The sequence below is a fragment of the Nerophis ophidion genome, linkage group LG08, assembly GCF_033978795.1.
Source record: "Nerophis ophidion isolate RoL-2023_Sa linkage group LG08, RoL_Noph_v1.0, whole genome shotgun sequence".
NCBI classification, from domain to species: Eukaryota; Metazoa; Chordata; class Actinopteri; order Syngnathiformes; family Syngnathidae; genus Nerophis; species Nerophis ophidion.
Genome location: NC_084618.1, coordinates 61,653,565 through 61,677,726, shown reverse-complemented (window position 1 = coordinate 61,677,726; position 24,162 = coordinate 61,653,565). Strand labels below are relative to the sequence as shown.

The window sequence follows — 24,162 nt, the reverse complement described above, 5'->3', positions numbered from 1 at the left end:
TGTTTTATTATTCATCTGAATACACAATGTAATGTGAGATATATACCTGCTGGTTTTATGAAGTTATTTCATAATGAACTGATCTTAAAAGAACACACCAGGTGACTTGAATTTAATGTTTGCATGAATGTTTGTACTTATTCTGTTACATTTGACGGCGTCTACTTGTAACTACAAACCTGCCAGTGCTGTTACGGTATTTAAAATGTACGCAAACGTGTTCATAAACATTTTTCCGTCTCGCAGGCCGTTCCTACAAGTCGCCAGCGGGGGGCAGTGTTGCATGTTAAATGAATGGCTTCTCCCATAAGGAAGTGCGAAGCCTTTCACGTCATTGATATCCACTCATGGCACAAAGCTAGCCTTAAGTGACATCATGTGAAATGTACATCCATCTCCCGTTTGTAATATTGATAACTCGTTTTGAGATGAAAAGTGTACATAATGACGTATACGTTAAGTGTCCTTTGAAAACTTGATCCTTTGTGCCACTATTCGTATGTGACGTCAGCCCTCTTTCGTCATAATTCATGAGAAAAAACAACATTTTTAGGTGTTTTATTGGATGGAATTCCAAAGTAATGTTAATTTAGGTTTGGATTTGAACAATTAAGAGGATGGAATGAAGGGATCCGGTACAGTATTAAACGTAGGACCACACAGTTGTGAATATATACGCATACTGTATATATGCATGATCATGTACACTGTAATACCGTTCCAACATGTCATGGTGCAGCAGAGAGGAAACTACAAAAAACAGCAGAAGTTTGCATGGAACTTTTAAAAAAAAAAAACAGTACATACGAAAACGTCCTTTAGGAATATTTACATATAGTCTCTGATAATGTCCATTTACTTCTTTTTGCCTCCTTTGGCAGTCTTCTTGGGGGACCTTGGCTTGTGCTTGGCCGCTTTCTTGGCTTGCTTTGCTTTGGGTTTGGTCACCTTGGGCTTCGTGGTCACCTTCTTGGCTTTGGCCGGCGGAGTCTTCTTGGGGGTCACTTTCTTGCTCTTCTTGGCGGCCCCTTTCTTGGCTTTCTCCGGTGTCTTGGTCACGCTCTTGGGCTTGGACACCTTCTTCAGCTTTTTGGCGGCCGGCTTGGACACCTTCTTCAGCTTCTTGGCGGCCGGCTTGGCCCTGACGACCGCCCGCTTCTTGGCGGGGGACTTTTTGACGGCGGTCTTTTTGGAGTCGTCCGGCTTGGCGAGCCTGAAGGATCCGGAGGCGCCGGTGCCTTTGGTGTGGCGCAGCTCCCCGGACGCCAACATCCGCTTGAGGGCCAGTTTAATCTGAACATCCGCGTTGTCGCCCACCTTGAAGTTCTTCTTGACGTATTTCTGGACCGACTGACGGGACGCCCCAAATCGGCTGGCGTCGTGGATGATGGCCGCTATGATCATGTCCGAGTACTTGGGGTGAGAAGCGGGCTTCTTGGGCTTGGGGGCCTTCTTGGCTTTTGCCGGAGCTGCCGATGTCTCAGCCATGTCTGCTTTAGTTCCACACACCCCAAAAACTACTCTTTAGGAAGGTTATGTCTTGGATAGTTCTACAGAAGGGCAGCGAGACAAAAATGACAAATGGCGGAAAAAGTCACAAAAGTGTCAGTTTTTCTTTTTTAAAAACAAACAATATAAGAATACCTTCAAGTGTCCACGCAGTGAGACGAGACAGAACAGTGGATGTCTTCGGAGTAATTCTACAGGCGCTTCGGTAGCGCATATGATGCCTCTCTGCGGACGTGATTGAAAACAGCAACTGCCAGCAGCTGATCTAGCGGACTCCATGGAACTGGCGCTGTCCCGTTTGTGTTTCTTCCTGCTGCCATTCCCCACAAATGTAACCAGTGCACGCCCGCAACGACTCGCCGAACGTCGCGGTACGATAGCAGAGGCTTTGGGCTTCCCCCGGACACGTTTGTCGCGTCTCGCCGCCGCCGAATAACAACTTTTATTCCGGGAAAACCGACTCGAAGTAATACGCGCCGCCAACAATTTTGCACATTTCGCGCTAAATTGACCCGAACGGACGGCACCTGGCGGGAAATGTTCACATGCATATTAAAAGTCAATCTATGCTCTATCGATCGCACGCCCCTGGGTCCGTGTGAGCTTCCGTTTTGGCTTTTAATTCATGGATATGTTTTCCCAACTAACACAGTCCGACCGTTGACTTCAAGTGACGTGGTGGAGATTATTCACTGTTAAATCTGGTATAGAATAAATGTCACGATGTCCAAGTCACAGGTGACTCTTGTGGTGACAACATGTCTTCATATGTGTCACAACACCTGGTTTATGTGCCACCATTCGGCTGTTTTTTGGGGGATCCAACCGTCACATCTTTCACTATGGCGGTCGGCACTCCGACTCCATTGTCAGGAAAGTTGCCAACACATTCAATCATGACATGGTTTTCGGTCGTGTGCGATTGGTAAAAACTGGTTATTTGGTGTGAAGTGACGGGTGTAAGTGTGTGTTGAGATGTGGGTGCAGTTGCAAGGAGATGTGGTGGAAAAGTTAAATCCTTCAACATAGCGCGCAGTGCTTCTTTTGTTCAGGAAACTGCCTGATACGTTTGTCAATAACACTTTTGACATGTGGCGTCTCGCTTCTACATAAAACGCTGCTAACTGTCTTTCGCAGTGCAAAATCAACCTTTAAAATCCTAAAATTTTGTCATTTCTCAGCTGTTTAATTGCTAGATGTGCAATCTTTCTACATCTCTCTCTCTCTCTCTCCTCGCTCTCTCTGCAACGCCATTTTGATTCTTGTCAGCCCCAGCCACTGTTGTTGTGATTTTTCTTGACACCATTTATTATCACATAATCACATGATTTTTTTTTAACCTTGCCATCAGGTGTTTGTATGCAACACCTCTTATGTTGACTGATGTTGTCAAGGTGGTCCTGTCAGCCACACTGGCTACACATGAGCACTATGGGTCTTACAGATCATTGCCTTTGAGATGGGTCCTTGCTAGTAAACAAGGTGGACTTGTGCACAACTCTCATTTTGTATCATCAGTGAGTGTGTCATTTTTGGGGTGCATGATGATAGTTACGCTGCGCGTCGATGGTTGTATGATAATAGAAGCATGGCTGTCGTCCCAATTTGACCCAAATCACAGAGCTCCTGCTTATACTGTAGAGTTCAGTTGAGTTTGTGTTTATTTGGAACATGCATGCCTGCAACATGATACATCACAATTTCCAGTTTCTCTAGTCCAGTGTTTTTCAACCTTTTTTGAGCCGAGGCACATTTTCCGCGTTGAAAAAATCTGGAGGCACACCACCAGCAGAAATCGTTAAAAAAAACAAAACTCAGTTGACAATAAAAAGTCGTCGCAATTGTTGGATATGAATTCAAACCAAAACCATAACCAATAATAACCATAATCACTATAGCTCTTGTCTCAAAGTAGGTGTGCTGTCACCACCTGTCACATCATGCCATGACGTATTTTGAGTTTTTCAGTGTTTTCCTGTGTGTAGTGTTTTAGTTCTTGTCTTGCGCTCCTATTTTGGTGTCGAATGTCATGTCATGTACAGATGTACTTTGTGGATGCCGTCTGCTCCACATGCTGTAAGTCTTTGCTGTCGTCCAGCATTCTGTTTTTGTTTACTTTGTAGCCAGTTAAGTTTTAGTTTCGTTCTGCAAAGCTTCAATGCCTTTTGATAATTTTTGGTTTAAGCATCAGACAACTTTTTACCTGCACGGTGCTTCCCGCTGTTTCCGACATCTACAAACAATGCAATTAGCTACCGGCTTCCACCTACTTATATGGAAGAGTGTTACACGGTTACTCAGTTACTCACTCAACAACACATCATTTGCAGACTACAATTATTGGTTCGCAAAAAATATTTTTAACCTGAATAGGTGAAATTAGATCATCTCCCACGGCACACCAGACTGTGTCTCACGGCACCCTAGTGTGCGGCGGCACAGTGGTTGAAAAACACTACTGTAGTCAATGTGTGCGAAAAGAAGTAAGAAGAAGCAGAGCTTATTTAATTCTGCCCCTTTTCCTTTACATAGCAGTTGCTAAAACTGTTTTTCACTTCCTGTTCTCGGTTTATTCACAATATACTCCATTACTAATGATGACATTAAGAATAAATACATAAATATTTTGTGACGTAAGTTATATTTCATATGGTGAGATAGATAAGATTATCTAGAAAATTAATGGATGGATGAAATAAATTCGGAATGTTTATCATGGTTCTTCTTCTTGGTACTTTGTAAACACTAAGTTTGAAGAGGTTTTTTTGAAGTGGATCATATTAGTACATTGTTTGATTTCTTTGCTTAATCCATTCTATAATTTAATTCCATATACTGATATAATGAATGTCTTAAGTGTTGTGCGTCCATGCAAATGTTTTACATTAAAATGTTCTCGTAAGATTATATTTCTCCTCTTGTTGAGAATAATGGTTGTATATTCTTGGGTAGCAGATTATAGTTTGCTTTGTGCATAATTTTAGCTGTTTGCAAATTCGCCATGTCGTGGAATTTCAGTATTTTTGATTAAAAAAATAAAGGGTTTGAATGTTCTCTATATCCAACATTATGTATTATTCTAACTGATCTTTTTTGTAACACGGTTAATGAATGAAGTGTACTTTTGTAGTTGGTTCTCCATATTTATGCACAGTAACTCAGATATGATAACACTAGTGAGCAGTAGAAAAAATGAAGTGTTTTTTGGTCTAAAACATGTTTTGCTTTATTCATTTTTGATGTGTTTCTTGCCACTTCATGTTGTATATTTTTATATGAGATTTCCAGTTCATTTTATCATTGAGAATTATATCTAGAACATTGGTTTCATTTGCTCTTTCAATTTCTATTCTATTTGTATTTGTGTTTGACTTTCCCTTCTACTGTTACCCAATAGCAATATTTTAGTTTTACTGAAATTTATGGATAGTCTCTTTTTGTCAAACCATCTTTTTTAATTGGTTCATTTATTCTGTTATTATTTGTATTAGCTTATGTGCGTTCTCTCCAGAACAAAACGCAATTGTATCATCCGCGTATAATACTAACTTTAAATCTTTTGTAACTTTACAAATGTCATTTATATAAAGATTGATCACCTTTGGTCCTAGTATTGATCCCTGGGGTACACCACAGGATATATTTAGTGTTGTAGACGTGTTTTCGCCTAGCTTCGCGTATTGATTCCTGTTGGTTAAGTAACTTCGAATCCAGTTTAAGACCAACCCCTCTGATGCCATACCGTTCTATTTTTTTGATTAAAATATTGTGATTAATTGCGTCAAATGCTTTAGTTAGATCCATAAACACTGCCGCTGTACATTTTTTACTATATATTGCATAGGTAATGTCTTCTTTAATTTCAATTTAAGCTATCAAAGTTGAAATATTAGCTCTGTATGTATGTTTTAAGCAAGTATTCTATTCATGTTTGTGAAGCTCCGTAATCTGTTATTGAACAGTTTTTCAATGATTTTAGAAAATTGTGCAAGTATGGAAACAGGTCTATTATTTGTAAATTGGTAAGTACTATTTGAAACATTCTCGCTGTGGGTTTGCATTCGAGAATCCCTGACTTGATTAGCACAGTTCTGGCCAGAAGAGGCAGGGGTGGTAGACAAAAGCACCCGCTCAGCAGGCGATCGCAATCACACATTTGGGGGTTGGCAACATATTAAATGCAACATTGTTATTCACAGATGAGTTGACCAAATAAAGAGTTATATTTGGTATCTGATTAGTAAATACAGGAATGCAAGCTATAGCTGACTGTCTTAAAAAGGTACTTAATCTTGCATGTAAAAGTTGCCGTTTGATATACTCTTTCATCACTAATCAAATATGTGTTTAAAAGTAGTTACATGTAAAAGTTGTTGACGACGTTTGGAATTTATCAGTGAACAAAATGTTTGCAAAATATTATCTAAATGTAAAAGTTGTAGTGGAGTGTACTTAATTCATCACTAAACCAATGAAAATAATTGTTGTGAAATTAGTCATTTTACTTGGCATGCATGTACAAAAGTTGGGCTATTTGTTATCAGTGAAATATAAGATTGCAAAGTATTATCTAAGTGTAAAAGTTGTCATGAAATGTTCTTATTTCATAACAAAACCAATCAAATCTTATCGTTGGATCCAAATCAGCTGTTTAGATAAACTAGTGGCTAATGTTTGTATTTGATTACTTCATTCAACACTAAACCTATCAAGTTGTTGTAAAATGGCCTAAATCTGTTATCTAAATAGGGCTTCATGTGCGTGTATCATATCAAATAGTTGCATTAAAAAAGGCTGTAACCTTCATCACTTCCATCAATTATGAACTGGAACCACAGTAACTGTTTCAATTGAGTCATTTGTTTATGGTATAGTTCACAATAAATGAAGCTATGTGTTAAACCCAAAATAAATCGTGAAGTGTTACTACGTCTAACACTGTATACAACCAAGCCTATATTTATATTGCACATGTATTTGTAGAAAACCCCTTCTCCGCTCATAGTTTTATTGTGCCTTGAATTGTGCCGATACTCGTCCTGCATTAAGCTTCTTCCTGCCACTAACCCAAATCTTTCTGGGTAACATCAGGCACCAATTCAGCGCCACTGACGTCCTCTGTGTACATGATCACATCCTGCTTTGTTAAAAGCTTGTCAAACACTCGGTCTCTACTGGTCAGATTTTACCATGAATTGATTAAGTTGAAAAATGTATTCGGGTGTTACCATTTAGAGGTTAATTGTAGGAAATATGTACTGTACTGTGCAATCTATTAATAACATGTTCAATCAATCAATCAGATAAGATTAGATTAAAGGGGTCCTTTTTCATTCCTATGTGTCAAATTCAAGGCCCGCGGGTCAGATCAGCCCATGAATGAATTATCTATGGCGCCCGGGATGATATTTGATTAGTAATAGACCTGGCCCGAAGGCTGCTGCTGTTTTGCATGCACCAATACTGCATCAGTGTTGGCGCTGGGAATTTACAAAATGGGGTCCGAAGGAACCCTTCCAGTCAAAAAAATGTACTGTGGTCCCACTTTTTTGTAACCGTTTTGAAAACAAATGATAAATGTATGCAATTATCCTGTTATGTCTCACATTCTATATTGTGTTTTGGAAAAAGGTGGTCATAAATGTTACTTAAATCCGTAAAAGAAAAAGAAAACACATTTTTTATGCATATCAATCAATGTTTACTTATATAGCCCTAAATCACTAGTGTCTCAAAGGGCTGCACAAACCACTACGACATCCTCGGTAGGCCCACATAAGGGCAAGGAAAACTCACACCCAGTGGGACGTCGGTGACAATGATGACTATGAGAATCTTGGAGAGGAGGAAAGCAATGGATGTCGAGCGGGTCTAACATGATACTGTGAAAGTTCAATCCATAATGGATCCAACACAGTCGCGAGAGTCCAGTCCAAAGCGGATCCAACACAGCAGCGAGAGTCCCGTTCACAGCGGAGCCAGCAGGAAACCATATATGTCAATTTATTCAGTTGTAAACATTCATTCACTTTCTTCTTTCCTTCATGGATCTAAACTTTACCGCTGCTGGTATTTAAAAAAATATTTTTATTGGCTTCACGGTGGCAGAGGGGTTAGTGCGTCTGCCTCACAATACGAAGTTCCTGCAGTCCTGGGTTCAAATCCAGGCTCGGGATCTTTCTGTGTGGAGTTTGCATGTTCTCCCCGTGAATGCGTGGGTTCTCTCCGGGTACTCCGGCTTCCTCCCACTTCCAAAGACATGCACCTGGGGATAGGTTGATTGGCAACACTAAATTGGCCCTAGTGTGTGAATGTGAGTGTGAATGTTGTCTGTCCATCTGTGTTGGCCCTGTGATGAGGTGGCGACTTGTCCAGGGTGTACCCTGCCTTCCGCCCGATTGTAGCTGAGATAGGCGCCAGCGCCCCCCGCGACCCCGAAAGGGAATAAGCGGTAGAAAATGGATGGATGGATGGATTTTTATTGTATTATTTTTAGAATGTTTACTTTTGGCCAAAGTAAGACAAAGAAAACATTCTGAAGTTGTCTTTATTTTTTAAATTTTAATGCCATGATTTGGCCCTGCGACGAGGTGGCGACTTGTCAAGGGTGTACACCGCCTTCTGCCCGATTGTAGCTGAGATAGGCACCATCACGCCAAATGTCTTCCCCCCTACATAACCCCCCCCCCCCCATTTACTTCCGGGGTCATTATTGATACAGACGTTTTGTTAACGCTATATTATAAAAAAAAATTTACAAACACAAGCTATGGGATGATGCATTTACTTCCGGGTTCACGTTTGCTCTTATGTCATCCCATAGCTTGTGTTTGTAAATAGTTTTTAAAAAATTGTTATAATATAACATTAACAAAACTAAAGCTAAAATGAATTTTGTCACCCCTGTTTTAATAGTTCAGGCCGAAACAAGAGACGACGGGGACTCGCATCAATGTCAACACTTAACTTCCATTCATTCATACATTTTATTGTGTATTTTTTTTTTTACTTTGAACACCTACTTGCACAATTAAATTATAAATTGATGAAATACCAAAACTCAACTAAGTATTGCTTTACAAAGATATGTTTTTGAACTGTTGTAAATTATTTTCATTTATTTTTTATTGTGGTGCGATGCACTAGTGCATAGCCGTATACTGCTTCATTTTAAGCACAATTTCTAAATTGTGCTGTGCGTAAATAGTTAAGTTGTGAGTGAAGACAACTTCTTTTTAATACAGCATATCAACAGTAAAACCAACACATTATACTACACTGCTTTTACCCAAAATGTCACATTTCTTTATTCCCTGATTTAAAATGCTTGACATCTGGCTGCTTACACCTCTCATGGTGCACTAAGAGTGCGCGGCTGGTCGAGCGAACGTAAAAGTGAGAACAAGGCGTCAACAGAGAAGCCTTTTTACTACACTTGTCTGTCAGCCAGCTGCTTGTCCTGCAAGTTTGTTCACATCATAACAGCTTTTCCTGTTTGTGTGTGTGTGTGTGTGTGTGTGTGTGTGTGTGTGTGTGTGTGTGTGTGTGTGTGTGTGTGTGTGTGTGTGTGTGTGTGTGTGTGTGTGTGTGTGTGTGTGTGTGTGTGTGTGCGTGCGTGCGTGCGTGCGTGCGTGCGTGCGTGCGTGCGTGCGTGTGTGTGAGCAGGTGTCCGGGCCCATGTGCTGCAAAGCCAACATAGGCCTGTCATTGTGGCCCGTTCATCAACACTACATATATGCAAACGCAGGTAACTATACACGCAACTTCAGCTGTCATGTCAGCGCTCACAAGACAACACACACTTTTAGAGCACATGTGAGCTGTCAGTCAAACGTACAAAAGGTGCCAATATGGAAGGTACTATAAGCCATTATCTGATGCTGTGACACAGTTCCCTCTCCCAAACAGCGCACTCTGAACAGCAGATATTCTTTGAATAGTCTTTACAGCAGGGGTCACCAACGCCGTGCCCGCGGGCACCAGGTAGCCCGTAAGGACCAGATGAGTAGCCCGCTGGCCTGTTCTAAAAATAGCTCAAATAGCAGCACTTACCAGTGAGCTGCCTCTGTTTTTTAAATTGTAATTATTTACTAGCAAGCTGGTCTCACTTTTCTCGACATTTTTAATTCTAAGAGAGACAAAACTCAAATAGAATTTAAAATCCAAGAAAATATTTTAAAGACTTGGTCTTCACTTGTTTAAATAAATTCATTTATTTTTTTACTTTGCTTCTTATAACTTTCAGAAAGACAATTTCAGAGAAAAACAAAACCTTAAAAATGATTTTAGGATTTTTAAACACATATACCTTTTTACCTTTTAAATTCCTTCCTCTTCTTTCCTGACAATTTAAATCAATGTTCAAGTATTTTTTTTATTATTGTAAAGAATAATAAATAACATTTTAATTTAATACTTCATTTTAGCTTCTGTTTTTTCGACGAAGAATATTTGTGAAATATTTCTTCAAACCTTTTATGATTAAAAATGAAAAAATATATTCTGGCAAATCTAGAAAATCTTTAGAATCAAATGTTAATCTTATTTCAAAGTCTTTCGAATTTCTTTTAAAATTTTAGTTTTGGAAAATCTATAAGAAATAATGATTTGTCTTTGTTAGAAATATAGCTTGGTCCAATTTGTTATATAGTCTAACAAAGTGCAGATTGGATTTTAACCTATTTAAAACATGTCATCAAAATTTTAAAATTAATCTTTATCAGGAAAAATTACTAATGACGTTCCATAAATTATTTTTTAAATATTTTTCAAAAAGAATCGAATTAGCTAGTTTTTCTCTTCATTTTTTTCGGTGGAATTTTGAATTTTAAAGAGTCGAATTTAAATATAAACCATGTTTCGAAATTTAATTTTCATTTTTTTCCTGTTTTCTCCTCTTTAAACCCTTCATTTAAGTGTTTTTTTCATCATTTATTCTCTACAAAAAAAATGTACGGCGGAATGATAGAAATACCCATTTTTTTATACATATAGATTTATTTATTAAAGGTAAATTGAGCAAATTGGCTTTTTCTGGCAAGTTATTTAAGTGTGTATCAAACTGGTAGCCCTTCGCATTAATCAGTACCCAAGAAATAGCTCTTGGTTTCAAAAATGTTGGTGACCCCTGCTTTACAGCAAAGCAGTTGACATATTGCTCTTGAAGAATGCTACATTTAGCTCTAATCCCAACTTTAACCCTTGCCCCTTTAATACTGGAGGATTTAGTTAGCGGGCGTCGCTATGTACACTTTGACCCCGACAGTGCGCTCACCAGCACAATGTAATGAGATATATGAGCAATATCACATCTTTATTTTTAGGATAGGATAGACTTTATTTATCCCACAATATAACAATGAAGTGGTTGCAGTGCAAATACAAAAAGTCCACAAAAAATAAGGTGAAAACAAGGGGGAAAGATGAAAAAAAAACACAGAGGAGAAACATTAAAGGAGAACATAGCTGGTACAACCACCTGCCACTTCAGCGGCACAGTTTCTACATACTGCCACACAGTAAAAAGCACACCGGAAAACCCAAAAATGAGCAATAAATAATAAATATTGCCCACTTACGATTGCACCATGCATTAAAAAACAAAACAAAATAAAAAACTCAATTTTAACTCTCACTTACTGTTCAAAACGGTGACTGCATTATGCAGGGGTGTAGAACTGTATTGCATCATACTGACCACTGCCAACTAGAGCCACAAGGCTAAACATCATTTTGTAATTAATACCTTCAAATACATTTGTAGGAAGGTGAGGTTGGTTGTCGCATTCATTGCATAATTGTTGCATGGAAATTGACATATTTACATATTTACCTCCATAGTCTAGTCCAGAGGCGAGAGGACCTTTTGTGTTTGTAATGTACTTGTTCTAGGCTTTGCAATGGCTTTATAACAAAGCAATTGTTCCCCTCAAAATTGTGCAGGGAATGCGATAGTTTACATCAGGGGTCACCAACCTTTTTGAAACCAAGAGCTACTTCTTGGGTACTGATTAATGAGAAGGGCTACCAGTTTGATACACACTTAAATATATTGCCAGAAATAATTTGCTCAATTTACCTTTAACTCTATGTTATTGTTAATAATTAATGAAATTTATCTTTGTGGAAACACTGATCATCTTAATGATTTCTCACAATAAATATATATAGAAACTGATAAATGTCAACAACACAAAAAAATGGGTATTTCTGTCCGTCATTCCGTTGTACATTTCATTTCTTTCTACAGAAGGTTTTTTGCAGAGAATAGATGATGAAAAAAAACTTAATTGAACGGTTTAAAAGAGGAGAAAAAATGGAAATTTAATTTTGAAACATAGTTTATCTTCAATTTTGACTCTTAAAAATTCAAAATTCAACCGAAAAAAAGAAGAGAAAAACTAGTTAATTGGAATCCATCCATCCATCCATTTTCTACCGCTTATTCCCTTTCGGGGTCGCAGGGGGCGCTGGCGCCTATCTCAGCTACAATCGGGCGGAATCTTTTTGAAAAAATTAAAAAAATTTATGGAACATCAATAGTAATTTTTCCTGTTTAAGATTATTTTTAGAATTTTGATGACATGTTCTAAATAGGTTAAAATCTAATCTACACTTTGTTAGAATATATAACAAAATGGACCAAGCTATATTTCTAACAAAGACAAATCATTATTTCTTCTAGATTTTCCAGAACAAAAACTTTGAAAGAAATTCAAAAGACTTTGAAATAAGATTTAAATTTTAATCCTACAGATTTTTTTGATTTGCCAGAATATTTTTTTATTTTATTTTATTCATAATGAGTTTGAAGAAATATTTCACAAATATTCTTCGTCGAAAAAACAAAAGCTAAAATGAAGAATAAATTAAAAAATTATTTATTATTCCTTACAATAAAAAAATGAATTTACTTGAAAATTGATTTAAATTCTCAGGAAAGAAGAGGAAGGAATTTAAAAGGTAAAAGGTATATGTGTTTAAAAATCCTAAAATCATTTTTAAGGTTGTATTTTTTTCTCTGAAATTGTCTTTCTAAAAGTTATAAGAAGCAAAGTAAAAAAATAAATGAATTTATTTTAACAAGTGAAGACCAAGTCTTTAAAATATTTTCTTGGATTTTCAAATTCTATTTGAGTTTTGTCTCTCTTAGAATTAAAAATGTCGAGCAAAGCGAGACCAGCTTGCTAGTAAATTAAAAAAAAAAAAAAATAGAGGCAGCTCACTGGTAAGTGCTGCTATTTGAGCTATTTTTAGAACAGGCCAGCGGGCGACTCATCTGGTCCTTACGGGCGACCTGGTGCCCACGGGCACCGCGTTGGTGACCCCTGGTTTACATTATTAGCTCGTTTACTAGTTTAACACGTTTGTGAGCCTGAGGCTCAGGAAAAGGTCATCACATACACCCATATATACTTTAGGGCTGGCATTTAATACATGTTTAAAATCAGATTAATCAGATTTTAATTTATTGTGATTGGCAACACTAAATTGGCCCTAGTGTGTGAATGTGAGTGTGAATGTTGTCTGTCTATCTGTGTTGGCTCTGTGAGGAGGTGGCGACTTGTCCAGGGTGTACGCCGCCTTCTGCCCGATTGTAGCTGAGATAGGCACCAGCGACCCCAAAAGGGAATAAACGGTAGAAAAAATGGATGGATGATTAATCACAGTAAATTATTTGCTTGTACAATTTAAATCACCTTTAAAAATCAAAACAATAATTTGACACAAATGCAATTTTATAGACAGGCAAACATTTATTTAGTGTTTCCACTTAAATTCACGTCATTTATTTGCCCAGAACTTGGCAGATTTTTTATTTAAAGCTCCGTCCTGTCGTATTTTGAAGCAAAATGTACCACAGAGCACAGCAGCCGGAGTCTCCTCACTTACATTTTCTCTGGCGTATGCATTCAGTTCAGTTTCAGTTTATTTCGAACATGCATACGATACAAAGTAATGCATCACATATTTACAGTTGTTTCATTACAGCACGTCCGAAAAGGAATCGGTAGAAGCTGAGCTTATTTAATGCCAACCCTTTTCATACCATAGTAATTTTATCCCATTTCCTTGTTCTCTATAACAGAACAGTGAATAAAAAATAGATAATATACCATAGTAAGTAAACAAATATTAAATACATAATATTTATCTGAAATTAAAAAAAAGGGTTCAAGATGTTCATCATAATTCTTGTTCAGTGTACTTTGTGAACACTTGTAGTTTGAACAGTGTCTTTAACTGAATCATATTTGTGCTTTTTTTGATTTCTTTGGTTAATTCATTCTATAGTTTAATTACACATATGGATATGTTAAAAGTTTTATGTGTTGTACGAGTATACAAATGTTTTAAATTGGATGCTCCTCTAAAGATATATCTCTCTTTTGTAGAGAATAATAATTGTACATTCTTGGGTAGCTGGTTATAGTTTGCTTTATATACCATTTTAGCTGTTTGCAAATGCACCAAATCGTTGAATTTCAGTATTTTTGATTAAAAAAAAAGGGGTTTGTACGTTCTCTCTATCCAACATTATGTATTATTCTAACTGATTTTTTTTTGTAACCCAGTTAGTGAATGAAGTGTACTTTTGTAATTATTTCCCCATATTTCTACACAGTAACTCAGATATGGTAACACTAGCGAGCAGTAAAGAATATGAAGTGATTTTTGGTCTAGAACATGTTTTTCTGTATTCATTATTGACGTTATTCTTGCTACTTACTGTTGTATATTTTTTTACATGAGATTTCCAGTTCATTTTATCATGTATTATTATACCCAAGAATATGTTTTCCTTTACCCTTTCAATATCTGCTCTGTCTATTTGTATTTGTGTTTGACTTTCTCTTCTCTGTTACCAAATAGCATTATCTTAGTTTTACTGATATTTAAAGATAGTCTGTTTTTGTCAAACCATCTTTATAATTTGTTCATTTCGTCTGTTGTTATTTGTATTATCTTCTGTGTGCTCTCTCCTGAACAAAACACAGTTGTATAATCTGCAAAAAATACTTACTTTAAATCTTTTGTAACTTTACAAATGTCGTTTGTATAGAGATTGAACAATTTTGGTCCAAGAATTGACACGGTCACTGACCATATAGAAACTTGCACTGCCTTTATGGTAACTATCTGCAACTAAGGTGAAAGCGCATGTGCAGTCAAGATAAACCGAGGCACCAATCCGTGTTTATATATTTGATGTGATCAGTTTTAGGTCATTAATCACATGCATTAACTTTGACAGCCCCATTATTAATACAAACCCCGTTTCCATATGAGTTGGAAAATTGTGTTAGATGTAAATATAAACAGAATACAATGATTTGCAAATTCTTTTTAACCCATATTCAATTGAATGTACTACAAAGACAAGATATTTGATGTTCAAACTCATAAAGTTTTTTTTTTTTGCAAATAATAATTAACTTAGAATTTCATGGCTGCAACACGTGCCAAAGTAGTTGGGAAAGGGCATGTTCACCACTGTGTTACATCACCTTTTCTTTTAACAACACTCAAGAAACGTTTGGGAACTGAGGAAACTAATTGTTGAAGCTTTGAAAGTGGAATTCTTTCCCATTCTTGTTTTATGTAGAGCTTCAGTTGTTCAACAGTCCGGGGTCTCCTCTGTCGTATTTTATGCTTCATAATGCGACACACATTTCCGATGTGAGACAGGTCTGGACTGCAGGCGGGCCAGGAAAGTACCCGCACTCTCTTACTACGAAGCCACGCTGTTGTAACACGTGGCTTGGCATTGTCTTGCTGAAATAAACAGGGGCATTCATGATAATGTTGCTTGGATGACAACATATGTTGGTCCAAAACCTGTATGGACCATTCAGCATTAATGGTGCCTTCACAGATGTGTAAGTTACCCATGCCTTGGGCACTAATACACCCCCATACCATCACTTTTGAACTTTGCGCCTATAACAATCCAGATGGTTATTTTCCTCTTTGTTCCGGAAGTCACCACGTCCTCTGTTTACAAATATAATTTTAAATGTGGACTCGTCAGACCACAGAACACCTTTCCACTTTGCATCGGTCCATCTTAGGTGAGCTCGGGCCCAGCCAAGCCGGCGGCATTTCAGGGTGTTGTTGATAAATGGGTTTTGCTTTGGAATGCCCTACCGGTAACAGTTCGAGATGCTACCTCAGTAACAGTTCGAGATGCTACCTCAGTAGAAGCATTTAAGTCTCACCTTAAAACTCATCTGTATACTCTAGCCTTTAAATAGACCTCCTTTTTAGACCAGTTGATCTGCCGCTTCTTTTCTTTCTCCTATGTCCCCCCCTCCCTTGTGGAGGGGGTCCGGTCCGATAACCATGGATGAAGTACTGGCTGTCCAGAGTCGAGACCCAGGATGGACCACTCGCCTGTATCGATTGGGGACATCTCTACGCTGCTGACCCGCCTCCGCTTGAGATGGTCTCCTGTGGACGGGACTCTCGCTGCTGTCTTGGATCCGCTTTGAACTGAACTCTCGCGGCTGTGTTGGAGCCACTATGGATTGAACTTTCACAGTATCATGTTGGACCCGCTCGACATCCATTGCTTTCGGTCCCCTAGAGGGGGGGGGGTTGCCCACATCTGAGGTCCTCTCCAAGGTTTCTCATAGTCAGCATTGTCACTGGCGTCCCACTGGATGTGAATTCTCCCTGCCCACTGGGTGTGAGTTTTCCTTGCCCTTTTGTGGGTTCTTCCGAGGATGTTGTAGTTGTAATGATTTGTGCAGTCCTTTGAGACATTTGTGATTTGGGGCTATATAAATAAACATTGATTGATTGATTGAGTAGAGTTTTAACTTGCACTTACAGATGTAGCCACCAACTGTAGTTACTGACAGTGGTTTTATGAGGTGTTCCTGAGCCCATGTGGTGATATCCTTTACACAGTGATGTCTGTTTTTGATGTAGTACCGCCTGAGGGAACAAAGGTCCATAATATCGCTTACGTGCAGTAATTTCTCCAGATTCTCTGAACCTTTAGATGCAATAGCTCGTTGAGAAATGTTGTTCTAAAACTGTTCGACAATTTGCTTACAAATTGGTGACCCTCACCCCATCCTTTTTTGTGAAATACTTAGCATTTCATGGAAGCTGCTTTTATACCCAATCATGGCACCGAACTGTTCCCAATTAGCCTGCACACCTGTGGGATGTTCCATATAAGTATTTGATGAGCATTCCTCACCTTTATCAGTTTTTATTGCCACCTTTGTCACGTGTTGCTGGCATCAAATTCTAAAGTTAATGATTATTTGCACACAAAAAAATGTTTATCAGTTTGAACATCAAATATGTTGTCTTTGTAGCATATTCAACTGAATATGGGTTGAAAATGATTTGCAAATCATTGTATTCCGTTTATATCTACATCTAACACAATTTCCCAACTCATATGGAAACGGGGTTTGTACATTCCACATATACTGTACATTGTGACAAACAACCCCACTTTGTGAGGGCCTGGTTGTTTATTTACTTCCCGTTTACTTTGAGTTGGAAAATGAGAGGGATACACATTTCAAGCCAGCAACTTCAGCTTTTGATTATTGAAAGACACTTTGATGATGAGCGATTGGCACAAGAGTAAAAACTGACAACAAATCCAGTTCTCCCTTTTGTAAAACTAGCCTTTTGAAAGTATCAATATTTTTAGGGGTTTGGCACTTCCTCACTCTGAGACTATAAAATCTCTCTCTAAACTTTTAGTATTTGCCAGCAGTATCTCCTACAATTCATGGTTATGGCTTGGTGGTGGATGCTGGTACCAACAGAGGGCGGCAGCAACGTAAACATGAGGTAATGTTGCCCTTTTAATCCTTTTATTTCTTCATTGATCATTTAAAGTGTGTTCTTATACGAGCTGTAGTAATATATTTATTAGACTATAAGACTTGGAGGATGGTGACCTGGGATGCTGAGGGTTTTTTTTACCAGCATGTTGTTGACAATAACAATTACACGCTCAAACACCAGGGGGCGCTCTTCACTAAAGTGTGTTTTAAGAGACAAAAATAATGCACACAGCACCTCATTGTTAAGAGGCATGGCAACAAAAAAATAGCATTGAAGGTGATTCTTAGATGAGATAACGGGCTCTTAAAATTCCCTTTTACTTCCTCCTAAAGTCGCCTTCTTCCCCTTTACATCCCCGAGAGGTCTTTTATGTGGAGCAGTGTGCACTGAAACTGTGTCATTCAGTGACCTGATTCATAGATCTACCATTGGGCGTGTTTACCTCAAATAACAAACCACACGCCTGACATTACCAACATGTTCCAGGGAGGGGCCCTCAAAGGTCAGGTGATGAGAGCAGCGGTATCCAAAAAGGCAGTTAGGGGGTAATATTTGTCCCGCAGCTTCTTTTTGTTTCAGCACTTGGCATATTCTTAAAAGATAACATAGTTCCAGGGGCTGAAAATATGCAGATATCATAAGCTAGGAATTCATCCATCCATCCATTTTCTACCGCTTGTCACTTTTGGGCTCGCGGGCTGAAAAACTGCAGATATCATAAGCTGGGAATCCATCCATCCATCCATTTTCTACCGCTTGTCCCTTTCAGGGTCGCGAGGGGTGCTGGAGCCTATCTCAGCTGCATTCGGGCAGAAGGCGGTATACACTCTAGACAAGGCGCCACCTTATCATAGGGCCAACATGGATAGACAGACAACATTCACACACTAGGGTCAATTTCCATCCATTATCTTCTGCTTATCCGAGGTCGGGTCGCGGGGGCAGCAGCCTAAGCAGGGAAGCCCAGACTTCCCTCTCCCCAGCCACTTCGTCCAACTCTTCCCAGGGGATCCCGAGGCGTTCCCAGGCCAGCCGAGAGACATAGTCTTCCCAACGTGTCCTGGGTCTTCCCCGTGGCCTACTACCGGTTGGACGTGCCATAAACACCTCCCTAGGGAGGCGTTCGGGTGGCATCCTCACCAGATGCCCGAGCCACCTCATCTGGCTCCTCTCGATGTGGAGGAGCAGCGGCTTTACTTTGAGTTCCTCCCGGATGGCAGAACTTCTCACCCGATCTTTAAGGGAGAGACCCGCCACTCGGCGGAGGAAACTCATTTCGGCCGCTTGTACCCGTGATCTTGTCCTTTCGGTCATGACCCAAAGCTCATCACCAAAAGGTGAAGATGGGAACGTAGATCGACCGGTAAATTGAAAGCTTTGCCTTCCGGCTCAGCTCCTTCTTAGGGTCAATTTAGTGTTGCCAATCAACTGATCTCCAGGTGCATGTCTTTGGAAGTGGGAGGAAGCCTGAGTACTTGGAGGGAACCTACGCCGTCACGGGGAAGACACGCAAACTCCTCACAGAAAGATCCCGAACCCAGGACTTTCGTATTGTGAGGCACATGTACTTATCCCTATTCCACCGTGCTTCCGACGAAATGAAAATCTGGGGAAACTTTTGTTGGAAATTTTATTTGCAATACGATAAAATACATACATCCCATCCATCTATTTTCTAGCGCTTGTCCCTGTTGGGGGCGCTGGCGCCTATCTCAGCTACACCCGGGTGGTAGGCGGTGTACACCCTGGACAAGTCGACACCTCATCGCAGGGCCAACACAGATAGACAGACAACATTCACACTCACATTCACACACTAGGGCCAATTTAGTGTTGCCAATCAACCTATCCCCAGGTGCATATTTTTGAAGGTGGGAGGAAGCCGGAGTACCAGGAGGGAACCCACGCAGTCACAGGGAGAACATGCAAACTCCACACAGAAAGATCCCGAACCCAGGACCTTCATATTGTGAGGCACATGTACTTATCCCTGTTTCACCGTGCTGCCGACGACATGAAAATCTGGGCAAACTTTTGTTGGAAATTTTATTTGCAATACGATAAAATACATACATCCCATCCATCCATTTTCTACCGCTTGTCCCTTTTGGGGTTGCTAGAGCCTAACTCAGCTACAACCGGGTGGTAGGCGGTGTACACCCTGGACAAGTCGCCACCTCATCACAGGGCCAACACAGATAGACAGACAACATTCACACTCACATTCACACACTAGGGCCAATTTAGTGTTGCCAATCAACCTATCCCCAGGTGCATGTCTTTGGAAGTGGGAGGAAGCCGGAGTACGGGGAGGACATGCAAACTCCACGCAGAAAGATCCCAAGCCCAGGATCAAACCCAGGACCTTCGTATTGTGAGGCACATATACTAATCCCTGTTCCACCGTGCTGCCGACAAAGTGAAAATCTTGGCAAACTTTTGTTGGAAATTTTAATTGCAATATGATAAAATACATACTAAAGTTTGCCCAGATTTTCATATGCCGTCTCAGTCATTGATTAGCGTGACTAACTAGCCCAAACAAAGAATCCTGCGCTTTGGTGACTCAGTCTTTTGTTTTGTTTTTAGGGCCAATGAATGTTTTGGGTGCCAGCACTGATAAAGAAGGCGAGTAACACTATCAATTCAAGAAGGATGAAGTTAGCTTCTGTTTGGCTCTAAATAATAGCAAAAACAATGTTCATTCGAGTTTTGGAGTGTCAGGAACGGATTTATTTGATGTGCATCATTTTTATGTTAAAAATCCTTTGTTTTTTGTACAATACGTTCATCTGACATTTTAGAATTCCTATGTATATTATTAAGTGTCAGTAGTGTATTATACATGTACAAAAAAATGAGAATATTGTGCAAAGTGTTGTTTATTCCAGCAATAAGATTTACAAGGTGAAAACTAATATGACATGCAACTCCAGATATTTCAAGCCTTTTTTTAATATAATTTTGATGATTGTTTACAGCTGATGAAAACCTCCAATTACAAATCTCAGAAAATAGACTTAGACTTCGACAAACTTTATTGATCCACAAAGGAAATTGTTCCACACAGTAGCTTAGTTTCAAAGGATGATAAAATAGACTAAAAATGGACCATAGTGGCAATGTAAAATATAACATTTATGTAATATTTATATATTATATGTACAGTATATAGTATATACGGATGAGGGGGTGACTTGTCCAGGGTGTACCCCGCCTTCCGCCCGAGATAGGCACCAGCGACCCCAAAGGGGGAATAAGCGGTAGAAAATGGATGGATGGATGGATATATTAAAGATAAGTGATTAAAAAAAAAGCAAGAAAAGGTGGAAATAATACCTAAAATGAAGGAAGTCAAAGGAACTACTGTGATGTGCTGCCCCTCTTTCAGGGGCATCAAAGAGAGTTCTCCATATGTGGGGTTTTCAACAACTGTAAGCCATGATCATCAAAATAATAACAAATAAATGCTTGACATATCTCAAGTTGGATTGTATTGCATTTGTTTATTTGAAGGACAATGTGCAGGTACATTAAAACAATGACCAGATTTAGCACCATACTAATTTCCATCTGCAGTCCGTTTATTGGACATTTAGCGTCCATAACTACAATTACACAAGATTAAAAATACATAACAAGATTGAAATTACAAAATAAATATTAATTTAAAATACAAGTGCAATCCATAGAGAAATGAGTCAGTAGTGCATGTAACGACTTTATAGCACATAGTTTCACATTTGAAGTTGAATTGCTGAAACAAATGGACTTTTGCACGATATTGAATCTTTTGAGTTTCATCTGTATTTTACACTAATTGGCCTTGACACCTTTAACAAAAACTATAACGTGGATGTTTTGTTTCGATAGCTTAGCATATATTGAGCTACATTGGATTGGTTTTAGCAATTCTTTAACCGTGTCCTTCATTTTTTTCTATATGCTTCCCTCGCTAGAAAAGGCTTGGTCCAACCTGCATTAGAGTGTTATGTTATGTATTCAGGTTGCCTAATTACAACACTCTAGGACTCTCATTATTACTTTACCATCAGATCTTCTGGTTGTTCTCCCCTTGTTTCATCGTCTAGACTTTCTCTCTTCTCCCTCAGCAGCTCTGTTAATACATTTTTAATGCTGCAAACCATCTCAGTGGCTGTCAGCTTGATAGATGGCCAGATTGTTTCCAAACACAAATGCACGAAAAGCATGTCACCACCCTGCCTCCCCGTCTCAATGGGACATTCAGGTGAGGCTGCAAAGCTAAACACACAATCCACTAAAAAAAACAGTCACACAAACACACACACACAATGCCTCTTTGAGGCCGGTTCCGTGAAGGTTTTATATTTTATCTTCCAGATTCTATAGCACATTGTGGTCTTGTGAAAATTATATTTGAGAGTAGCTTGGAAAAATGTTAATACATTTACGCTTTTATTGCAACAAGCGTCTTCTCATACTGTCCTAATTTCTTCATGACTGTAAATTACATTCATGGAACCCCTGTTGGGTTGTGTTCAAATGTTTGTGGAAGACATGCTAGCATAGATACAGTACAGACATTCTCAATCTTTTGTCATCATTCGACAAATGGTAAACGGCTTTTGAACAATTAGTTGCTAGGTCTCTAGATGTGTTTGATGGCCACCAAGTTTTCAACCAACCTTGCTTAAATATTAGACATGTGCTCGTCAGTCTCCAAAAAGTGTGTACCAAATTATGTTCTGATTTATTTAAAAAAAACACCTTTAAGTGGGTGTTTTTGTAGCATTTAGAAAATGGATGGATGGACATTGAGCTGTTTGAGAAATGTCATCATCAATCGCCAAATCTGAATAATTGGCCATGATGCAATTGCATGAAGTGAGTAGTGGGCTAGTGGGTAGCCTTGGACAGAGTCTGCTTTCTTAGGATAAGATAGTCTATTAATTATCCCACAATGGGGAAAAAGGTGTTGGGTCTGTTCCTTTCTGTGGCCGCCCAGAGGACAATGGTTTGGAGTTAAGGGTGTTAAAGGGGAACCTTATCACAATTTCAAAAGGGTTAAAAACAAAAAAAATCAGTTCCCAGTGGCTTGTTTTATTTTTCGAAGTTTTTTTCAAAATTTTACACCTCCCGGAATATCCCTAAAAAAAGCTTTTAAGTTCTTGATTTTCGCTATTTGCGATGCGACTGTCCATTTCCCTGAGATGTCAAACAGGGCTGCCAATACAAACAACATGGCGGTTACCACAGCAAGATATAGCGACATTAGCTCGGATTCAGACTCGGATTTCAGCGGTTTAAGCGATTCAACAGATTACGCATGTATTGAAACAGATGGTCGGAGTATGTAGGCAGATAACGAAAACGAAATTGAAGAAGAAACTGAAGCTATTGAGCGAATAGCTATTGATGCTATTCGGCCATAGCATGGGTGTACCTAATGAAGTGGCCCATAGCATGGCTGCCTTATTAGCATCGTCGGTAAAATGTGCAGACCAAACGATCAGGACTTTCGCATCTTGTGACACTTGAGCAACTTAAATATGTCGATTGGTAAGTGTTTGTTTCGCATTAAATGTGGGTATCTAGTTTCAAATGTACATACAGGTAGCGTAAATAGCATGTTAGCATCGATTAGCATAGCATGTTAGCATCGATTAGCTGGCAGTTTTGCTGCGACCAAATATGTCTGATGTCTGTAAGTCAACAACATCAACAAAACTCACCTTTGTGATTTAGTTGACTTAATCATTGCAAATGCATCTGCAGGTTCCAAAAAATAGTCGAAAAAACGGAAAATAACAGTGCTGAGTCCCGGTGTTTGTAATGTGTTGAAAATGAAAATGGCGGGTGTATTACCTCGGTGACGTCACGTTCGGACGTCATCGCTACGAGAGCGATAAACAGAAAGGCGTTTAATTCGCCAAAATTCACCCATTTAGAGTTCGGAAGTCGGTTAAAAAATACATGGTCTTTTTTCTGCAACATCAAGGTATATATTGACCCTTGCATAGGTTTGGTGATAATGTTCCCCTTTAAGATGGTGCTTCTTGCAGTCGTATATGCGCAGTATGTACTGTATAATTTTTTTATTTTCTTATTTTTTTTTTTCTCATTTATAGTTTTCCGTTGTGTTTATCTATAGAAATTGCACATCTGAGTGCTCTTTAATTTCTCATGTGCTTCCCTCTATGTTTGTGCCGTGGTCTGTGTGGACTTTTTGAGCCTGCGCTACAAACACATGGTTTTGCTATGCGCCTGAAAGAGTGGCATCAGATCAAAGTAGCCCCTGAGATTTTCATCCTTTTTGCAATTGAGCTACTTTGTGTCACATAATTTTCCTTGTGGATTAATAGTTTGTCTAGTTCTCATAAAACATGGAAGCAAAACAAATACAATTAAAGCTGCAAGCAGCGTTGGTCGGGTCCGCTTAGGCTGCTGCCCCCGCGACCCAAGGCCGGATAAGCGGTAGAAGATGGATGGATGGATTATTACACAGAGAAAAAGTTGTATACACATGTGTTATACATAAGTCTCATAGAAATAACAGTTGTAAAGTGGCTTGGGCATTTTATAAGGACGCCTTTGTGCCACTATTTTGAGACTAATGCATTGTGAAAGGAATGCAGTTGTTGTATTGAAGTGGGAATAGCAAACTTCCTTTTGATTTTTGCTGAAGGATGTCAATTATTAAAATATAGGTCTAAGTGAGACCTACATATAGGTTTTTGTTTCATGCCTCTTTGACATTCCTACCGGAAGTTACAAGCAGCTTTGTCTGTGTTTTCTTCCTAGGAGCAGTTTGTCTGTGTTGTATTCCTAGGGGGCGCTAGAGCGAAATTGTGA

General features: G+C 39.0%; 2 protein-coding genes across 2 annotated transcripts in view; one reads left to right on the top strand and one right to left on the bottom strand.

Moving 5' to 3' along the window:
* Positions 1–542: 542 nt before the first annotated feature.
* LOC133558124 (histone H1.0-B) lies at positions 543–1,806 on the bottom strand. Its single transcript, XM_061909265.1, has 2 exons — positions 1,645–1,806; positions 543–1,550 (listed from the first exon to the last, which is right to left on the bottom strand). Exon 2 carries the CDS (start codon positions 1,486–1,488, stop codon positions 856–858), a length of 633 nt encoding a protein of 210 aa, XP_061765249.1. The 5' UTR covers positions 1,489–1,550; positions 1,645–1,806; the 3' UTR covers positions 543–855.
* rhbdl1 (rhomboid, veinlet-like 1 (Drosophila)) overlaps positions 634–24,162 on the top strand; it is a 144,523-nt gene continuing 120,994 nt past the window's right edge. The window contains exons 1-3 of the mRNA XM_061909262.1: positions 634–1,880; positions 9,175–9,256; positions 17,242–17,331. Of these exons, the coding sequence (XP_061765246.1) occupies positions 9,245–9,256; positions 17,242–17,331 (102 nt within the window). The 5' untranslated portion in view covers positions 634–1,880; positions 9,175–9,244. The remainder of the gene's footprint in view (positions 1,881–9,174; positions 9,257–17,241; positions 17,332–24,162) is intronic.